Source organism: Pezoporus flaviventris, unplaced genomic scaffold, assembly GCF_033815535.1.
Source record: "Pezoporus flaviventris isolate CSIRO_AGI_PZ_B2104156 unplaced genomic scaffold, CSIRO_AGI_Pfla_v1 ptg000070l, whole genome shotgun sequence".
NCBI classification, from domain to species: domain Eukaryota; kingdom Metazoa; phylum Chordata; class Aves; order Psittaciformes; family Psittacidae; genus Pezoporus; species Pezoporus flaviventris.
In genome coordinates this window covers 682,585-690,968 of record NW_026892618.1, presented here as the reverse complement: position 1 = coordinate 690,968, position 8,384 = coordinate 682,585, and the positions used below count along the sequence as shown (strand labels likewise).

The following is an 8,384-nucleotide window of genomic DNA, read 5'->3' as shown; positions in this document are numbered from 1 at the left end:
TAAGGCTCCCAGATTTAGAGCTCTGAACTAGAACCATTCATGATGCAGGGTTCAGATACTCTGTTCTGAATTTTCTCTCCATGAGAGATGTCAGAAGTTTTTAGACAGAAGAAGGTAAAGAACAAAACCACCTACCAATGATACAGGTGAGGGGGAAAAACTAATGCCCATGAGCTGGAAATCAAAGCCACAAAGCTGCCTCACCTGGGAGCAGATACTAGCTGGGGGATTGGTGAAACCTGAGCAGGAGGGGCAACAAGCATATAAAGAGGTGCTGAAGGTGCAGGTAACTTCTAGTCACAGGGACATTGAGGGAAGGAGCAGGTGTGGTTGACTTCAGGGAAGGAGTGAATGTGGGAGTTCTTCAGTTGGAGCTACATCAAAACATTGGTTTTGCTTTTGTGGCAAGTTTTTGGAGGGCTGAAGCATGTGCAACGCTTGGGTTGTACTAGTATTCTGCTTGGGACAGCTGTGTGCAGGTAAAAGGCATCTATCTGCAGTCTTTCCTCCATTTCTCTTGTCCCTCTCTTTGTATTGCTTCCCTTTTTGATTATCTTATGTTGTTGGGGTTTGGGATTGTTATTTTTTTTGTTTTGTCTTGGGTGTCAACTCTGCTCTAGAACCTGTGTTGGGAGGGAAGTTTAGGGATTCAAACATTTATTCTGCTGGAAGATTGCTGAAGTGGCTCTACTGCAGATAGGCTGGGAAGGACAAGGAGCTGCTGAGTCTTTTAGTTAATCCTTCCTCAAAGACTGGAGATAGGATTAATTTGTGTGGGGAGGGACAAAGTTTCTGACACAGACTTTAGTACTACTTGCTCCTTCCAGTGCCTCACCCAGACAGTTTTCCTTTGCGTAAAACTGTGCTAAATCTCTCATTCTGTATGTTAAAAAGTCTGGCCTTCAAACCTTAAGGACTCCTTATTGCCAAAGGATTTGAGAACTGACTGTAGAACTTCTGATGCTGCCACTGGAGGTGGCTGTACATAGGACACTAAAGACAGCAGCTCAAGTTTCCTCCATAATGAGGCTTTGCTTCTGTCCTTTGGATGTGTATGCTTGAGAAGCAACATTTCTTATCTCCCTAAATCCTTGTGTTCCCCATTTTGCATCAAAGCAAAACTCCCAAATCTCGAACTTTTACAGGTCAGGTAAGCTATTTCTTGCCTATCTGCAGTTCACACCCCTCTTCTATGCTTGGATGTAGTTAGCTCTTTCAGATCCTCCTTTTTGTGTCAGAGCTTGTGGGGCAAGAGAAGAAAGACTTTTTCATATTTTTTTTGAGTAACTTTCTCTTCTAGATCAAAGCCTGAAGCCTCAGATTGCAGCCTCTCGGCTTGCTGCAAATAACCCTACACTTACTACAGTTTCTCTAGAAAAACCCTTCTGTATGTTTGACAGCTCACTGCGTCCAAATAAATCTTATGCCATCTACTTATATGCAATGAAGGAATCGGGTGAGTATCCAGTATTATGCCTCTCTTGAAGATAACTTCATAGTGTGGCCATTGAGTGCAGTTCCCAACAGTTTGATGGAAGTGAATCTGAATGGGGGGAAAGAGAAAAATCTATAGGTGTAAGCTATGTATAAGGTGAGCCTCTGGTCTGAATTTTCTCTGAAGTGTTATTAAAAAATATAAGACAAACAACTAGTACTTCAGTGGGGCTGATTAATAATAGCAAGTGTTATTACTGTGCTAGTTGACTCTCAATAGGTGTGGAGCAGAACTGTTAACTATGGATGTTTGTCCAAATATTGCTAATGAAACCAAGTGGTCCACAGTCCAATACCTTATCTTTGTCTGAACGCAAGTTTCTTGCATAAAAGCTTGAATTCCCCTAAGTAAACCTGCTGAGAAAAACTGGGTAACTTTATTTTATAGTTGAGGTAGCCAGCCCTTGCAATGACTTCATTCTTTTTTGTAGTCATGGTAGACTTGTGGTCAAATATGTCTGGTCCATTTGTTCAGTTATGAAATGAATTTTATAACTGCTTCTCAATAAAATGTTGCTGGCAGTGACCAAGAGCTGCCTTGTCTGCTCCTTGCTGTTCTGGCAGACTGTTTTGAACACCAGCTAGAGCTACTCCATAAGCAGATAGAAATAAATTATTTCCTTATATCACACCTTCTCCCCTGCGAGCTGTATGGAGTCTCCTTTGCTGAGAGGCATAAAGAAGAGATCTTGCTGGGGAGAGGCAAAGGGATGGTAGTGAAAATTGGCCAGCAAACAGAACAGTCTTAAAAATTTTCACTGCTCATTGTTGCCACTATGTACAAGGTGGTAGGAAGTGGCTGTGGACAGGTAGAAGCTGTAACCGGAGACACCATCCCATACAGCTAACATAGACAGCTGTGAATGCATGGCCACCTGAGACATGTCCCATGGCTCAAGTGTGCATAAGCCTAAAACAGACTAAGTGCATTATAATCATATAAAAGTCTAGTGATGTCTAGTTATACCTGCAAATATGTTTTGTGTTGCAAATTACATCAACCACCCCACTTCTGCTGATTCTGTGGCAAAAGCTTCCTACACAGATGAGTGAATCTCAGCAAAAGGGGTTCTATATGGAGAAATCTCTTCTGCTGTATTTAAGGCAAGCAGATGCAAACTTCTTACTTGGAAGACTGAGAGGAATTCTGTTTGGATTTGTATCTGGTCTGCAGAGAAGCACATTGGCTCAGCCTTGGATGCCCCCTGGAGCAGGGAGAAGGAAGATTAAAGAGAAATTGATTTTCTTAACACCTTATGTTCAGCTTTACTAGTATGGAAATGTGTCAGCATACTACAAAGCTAAGGGTCTAGCAAATTTCTGAAGAAATAATATAAATTTGTTCTCTGTTCTTCTTAATGTTGCTATCACATTTAATCTACCTAGTAAAGTTTAAAAAGCAACCAAAACCCAGCAGCATCAAACACCAACTTTACTTATCACCAGAGCCAGGCTAAGAGTTACAGGGTTGGACACTGGGTGAGCAGGAAGACCCATCTGTGAGAAGTATAATTATTTGGGGAAGCAAGCTTAAAAATAGAGCATATCTTAGTATTTGCCTTCATGCAGATTGGCTCCCATTGAAGAGAAGATTGCCAGAGCTCAACTAACTTGAGCGCTGATCCTTAAGATGTATTTTTAACCTGTGTTAGAAACTTTTCCCTTTTAATAGGCTTAAATTTGCATTGGATCATAGCTAAAAGTTTTCTATGACCAAGCAATTGCAAGAACTCATCTCCAGGAGCACAGCAGAATGCTTCCAAGTGGAAGTAGTTCCCAATGTACCACAGCTTTGGAAAAACTGCCATTGTTTTGCTGCTGACAATACTGAACAGCTGGAGGGGGTGCCCTCACCCTCCCCTGCCTGAAAATTTAACCTGCAGTTGCAGAACTTTGGAGCATCTCTTGGGACTTGGCCCTTGGCTTAGCAGCAGGAAAGCTTTGTGAGCTGCAGCTGGGCTTCTGAGCTATGCTGTAGGGCTGGGTGCAGGTGCATATTTTGTTTGAAGCTGTGAGGACTTTCACATTTCCTAAGGCATGCTGTCTGGAAGCAGTGACATGCCTGGCTGGCCAGAAATGTAGATACTGTGTCTGTTTATGCTGTCCCTACCCAGTGGGCTGCATACTGTGTGATTCTGGGAGGTCCAGGTGCTGTGTGACCAGAGGTCTAAGGGTTTCTGCTCCAGGAAACAGGAGAGTTGTGACTATGTAGGAGCTCTGCCCTGGCTATAGTATCAAATCTGAAATGGCAGGACATAATGGATGCTTATTGGAGCCAGGTGTGGAATGGTGGAAGAGCAGCCTTTGCCATCCTCTTCCCTGCTCCACCAGATTCTCCTTGGAAAACAGGAATTTTGGGAGGGTGCCTACTAAGAAAGAATTTCATTAAGATATGCTGTGGATCCTTCCCAGCTTCTGAGAGACAAGTATAAAGAGCTTCAGCAACAAATAAGGAGGAAAAGGTAGGATTCCTACACAGCAGATTTTTGGTTTCCCTTTTGAGACTTTTGGGGTAGAAGTGCAAGTTTCCAAATAAATACAGGGTGAATAGGAAGGGTTGAACTAGTTCTAACAGCCTTGCTAAAATGCCTCTCTCTTGCAGCAAGTGCAATAAGCTCCCTGGTGATCAACAGCAGCAAACCACTTGACAGCACCTTCCAACAGACAAGAGGGGGGCAGCTTGGACCTTACAAGGCTGCCTTGTTCAATGTACCCAGTTGTGCAACGCCTCCCAAACTTGCTGATGTAGGAGACATTAACAAAGTTTCTGATGTCCTAAAACAATACCTCTTCAGAGTCGGGGATGATGGGACTTGTTTGTATGACCCAAACTTCCTTGGTATCTGTAACCCACCTCTTGCACCAGACACAACATACAGGTATAATTCTCATTTCTTACAAAGTGAATACTGATCTTAAAACATAGCAGAAAGCAACACTGAGTCTGTAATGTTCATTTGTGATGGTATTGTGTGAATTACCAGTCCCTAACTGAAATGATCTGCTGCGAAGGTAGTTATATGAAGATGGCTTGGCTTTGGTCTAGCACCCTGCAGGTGGTTTGCAGTGGTGAGCTTTATCAGGTTAAATTCATAGATCAGTAGGAAAATCCATGTGTGAACTGCTGGATCTATATGTGTGTTGGAGTAGGTAATCCAGTGACAGCCTCTAATTAGAAAATGCTGGAAAAAAAGGATTTTGACTAGAAAATGATGTTGAGATTATTCACCATGTATTTCATGTTGGTTGATCTGGCTCTGCTTGCTTTGTTTTGATGGCTCCCTGGAGAGCCAAAGTCCTCCTTGGTCTCCAGCTCCAGGAAGCCCTAATATTCCAGGAGACTTCGCACTGAGGCCAGGTAGCTTGCAGGCTAGTCTGACCCCTGTTGCCGAATGAAGATGGCCATCTAGGGAACGTAGGCACCATGACAGCTCTTACGCAAAACACTTGTTTTGCTGTTGCTAGCTACTTAAAAGCTATAATAAAAATAGTAGTCACATGGAGCCGCATCTTCTGTGGAGACCTAATATGCTTCCCAAACAAAACACTATGGGCTCTCAGTTCTGCAAAAACTGTCTTGTCTCTTTGGGATATTTTTGAAATCTCAAACTATTGTGGAATGGAAACTTAATTTCTTTGCCAAAACAGCGTTATCCTGTCTCTTCAAGTCTCTCCTCTAGGAGGAAAAGTGCCAAAGATCTCTATTGTTGGACAAAATCTTTGACTTCCATACGGAAATCAAAACCACTTGTTGTCCTAAATAATGAGGCTGTTCACAACAGGGAATAGCAAGCTGGGAAAAACTATCATCTGGAAAGCTATCATTGCCAAGGCCCACAGGAATGAAGTGCAAACTGTGCATGACATGGCACAGAATGCTCTCCCATGAGTAATTCTATCTGTTTTTTATAAGGTCTCTGGAAATATTCTGCTACCTTTGATGGTCTCAGTCTTTTTCTTTGACAAATCCTGAAGTCTGACCTGCTAATCCTGTACCTTAAAAATGCTAGTAAGGAAGATCAAATTTCAAATACCTAATTTAACACTTTCTCCTCACAGGTTTAAATACTTGTTGCTAGATACCACAGAAGGTACTGTGAAAGAGCAGACTCTCTGGTCTGACCCAATCAAAACCAGACGAGGTAAGTCTTTGGCTTTGCTCAGCTCTCCTGAGTAGCTGTGCTGCCTTAGGACACTGCTGCTCTATAAGCAACACCTAGCCTTTCCTACAGTTTGAACGTTTTTGTCAGACATTCAGTATTGGAGTTAGCAGATTTAAATGTGGAATATTTTTCTACTTTTGTGTACTTCAAAATAATTCCTTTAGTAAAGATAAAGTTTGTACATGTGGTCTCAGATTTGATGTGTGTTGCGCTATCTGGTGCTGTTGACATTTCTCAGTAATACAGATACTTGTTATACTGGCTAACCTGCTGAGAAAAGCTTATAAACCCTAAATGCTGACTCAGAGTCTTAAACCTGTTTCCCATAAATCATCTAAGACTTCAGATAGAGACATAATCAGTTAACCTTTCCTAAATCACCGGCTTTCTCGCATTTGGTAGTGGTGTTCATGGTCAAAAGTAGATCATAGGAACATTATTTCCATGCTGTTCCAGTTAAACTTCCCTCGAAAATTGATACCTGGCCTGGTCGAAGGAGTGGAGGCATGATTGTCATTACATCGATCCTAAGTGTTCTTATGTTTCTTCTGCTTGCTGGCTTTCTTGCTTCTGTGTCCTCTGTTGTCATGTAAGTACTGTTACTCTTTACAGCTTCTGGTAAGAATACCTAAACTCTGTCACCAGCCTTCTTTCCTAAGTCTCCAAGCTACTGTTGCTGGTCTTGTTTGAGATGAGACCAGATGGTGTCCTCCAAATTTTGAAGCTGCTAACAGGAAAAGGCTACTTTATCAAAATCTTCCTTAAGATCAGCAGATCTTGTAATTGTTACATAGCCTTAAGCTTACTAGCTGCCAGACTTTATTGTTGGTTTTCTGTTAGTTCTTTCCCCAGTAGTTCTTACTAAAGTTTCACATACTCTAAGCCTGTACATTCTTTCTTACATGCTGCAGCTTTCCATCCAGTCAGGAGTTTGGAAACCGTCTTAAGGAGTGTAGATGTTTGCAAAGATTACATAATGTCCTAATTAATACCTTGATTTTTAATTTATTTCCCTCATCTCGAGGAGAAGTGAGTTACCCCTTTCATTTAATAAGCAAGGCTGTGCTGGAGCTGTCTAACTCAACTGGTCTATGCATGTTCTTTAGTCATACACACCTAAGCTGAATTTTTGAGAGAATTAAATGAATTTTAGAAATGGTGAATATTAGGGCTGCTAACACCCACTTATTTCATTTACTTGGAAGTGATGAATGCTCTGTATTCAGTCAGCACTGCAGGCTCTCCTGGATTAAAGGTGTGGAAAGCAAAAACTGCACTGAAAATGCCTAAAAAAAAAAAATTAAATAACAATCTATGGGCCTCTCTGATCCTAAATTATTTCAGTAGCAATCAGCCTTTGAAAAGTGTTGTGACAGTAAGCTCTGGGCTCTGCTCAGTCTCTACTGACACTTAATAAAGGTTTTCACTTCACCACCAGGAGATCAGAAGACTCTTCTGCAGAGACAAGGAAAATGTCTCAGACTATCCAACAAAGTGAACTAAAACCACAGTTAAGCTCCGAGTGAACAACCTGATTCAAGTCAAAAGTGGAATTGCCACTGAATTGCTACAGGTGCTAGACCTATGGGACTGTCTCTTCTACGCAACACTGGTCCAAAACAAGCTACAGAATACAACCAGACAATGGAAGATAAGTGGCATAGATGAAATAAGGACAATATTTTTTTAAGTCTTTCAGTACATGATAGTTTGTCTTGTCCTAACAAGATTTGATTTGGCTAATTGCCTTGTAAAGCACATATCAAATGCCTAGACTGAGAAAAGAATCTTCATGAGATCCTTCAACTTCACTAGTGTGATTGGAGGCTGTCTAGTACATATGTCTTATCTGGAGTAAGCAGACCTCTCATCTGCTTCTCACAATGAGATGATTTTGCTGTTTGTATTTCAACCTTTTGCTATAGTAACTGGTTAGGAACATAAAACCCAGGCTGCTTCAGAAGAAAATGTCCTTGAAGAAAACTAGAGATTAAGGGTTAGTCAGTGGGGAGCTACTACTACATCCTCAGGATTTCAGTGACTGACTGTGTCACGAGAATTTCCTTTTTCCTCTCCTTCCCTAAAAGAAAACAAGCAAATTCCAATTGCCCTGTATGTAACAGAGAACTCTAACTCCTTGCTCTGACCCAGTGTAAAATCAGGCTATCTAACAGTAGGATCAATAATATTAATAAAGCCATGTAAGTATCCTTTCAGCTGTAGACAGTCTATACATTATGTTGGATGCCATAATTCTATAACTGAAGGTTTTCCATTTTGTTTAAAGGAGTTGCTTGAGTCTGTGTGTCAGCATGTACAGCTATCATTTAAAATGCAACACTAGAATAATCCAGTCTGTTTTCTGACAGTATCTATTAAGACATGCACATCAAGCAGTTTGTCTCTCTCAAAAGAGAGCTGATTTTAGTTTAATCCTGCTAATGGGCCTGGTTGAATAGCTCATATTTCTTCTTGTGCTTCTCATGTCTTTCATTTAAAAGATCTTAACTTTCTTTCTTTATAGAATTCAGAATGCATTATTGGGACTGTAGTGATAAGACAAGGGATAATGGGTTTAAACAGGGGAAGTTCAGGTTAGATATAAGGAAGTTCTTTACTGTGAGGGTAGTGAGGCACTGGAACAGATTGCTCAAAGAAGTGGTAAACGCTCTATCCCTGGCAGTGTTCAAGGCCAGGCTGGACAGAGCCTTGGGCAATATGGTCTAG

The 8,384-nt window shown here is 41.3% G+C and overlaps 1 protein-coding gene across 2 annotated transcripts; it reads left to right on the top strand.

Annotated features, from left to right (window-relative positions):
• Window positions 1-282: 282 nt before the first annotated feature.
• Window positions 283-8,010, top strand: UPK3A (uroplakin 3A). Of its 2 annotated transcripts, none has more exons than XM_061472368.1 (6): window positions 283-479; window positions 1,301-1,456; window positions 4,097-4,373; window positions 5,554-5,636; window positions 6,114-6,246; window positions 7,096-8,010. In XM_061472368.1, the coding sequence occupies exons 1-6, from the start codon at window positions 428-430 to the stop codon at window positions 7,181-7,183; spliced, it is 789 nt and encodes a 262-aa protein (XP_061328352.1). In that variant the 5' UTR covers window positions 283-427; the 3' UTR covers window positions 7,184-8,010. The 2 variants fall into 2 exon arrangements, with proteins under 2 accessions (XP_061328352.1, XP_061328353.1); XM_061472369.1 differs by lacking the exon at window positions 7,096-8,010 and adding an exon at window positions 6,682-6,806.
• The last annotated feature ends 374 nt before the right edge of the window (window positions 8,011-8,384 follow it).

Excerpts from the sequence above, each read along its gene's own strand:
- UPK3A (XM_061472368.1), top strand. The coding sequence starts at position 428 with ATGTGCAACGCTTGGGTTGTACTAGTATTCTGCTTGGGACAGCTGTGT. Across the intron at positions 1,457-4,096 it reads ATATGCAATGAAGGAATCGG|CAAGTGCAATAAGCTCCCTG; the intron begins GTGAGTATCCAG and ends TCTCTCTTGCAG. Across the intron at positions 6,247-7,095 it reads TCTGTGTCCTCTGTTGTCAT|GAGATCAGAAGACTCTTCTG; the intron begins GTAAGTACTGTT and ends CTTCACCACCAG.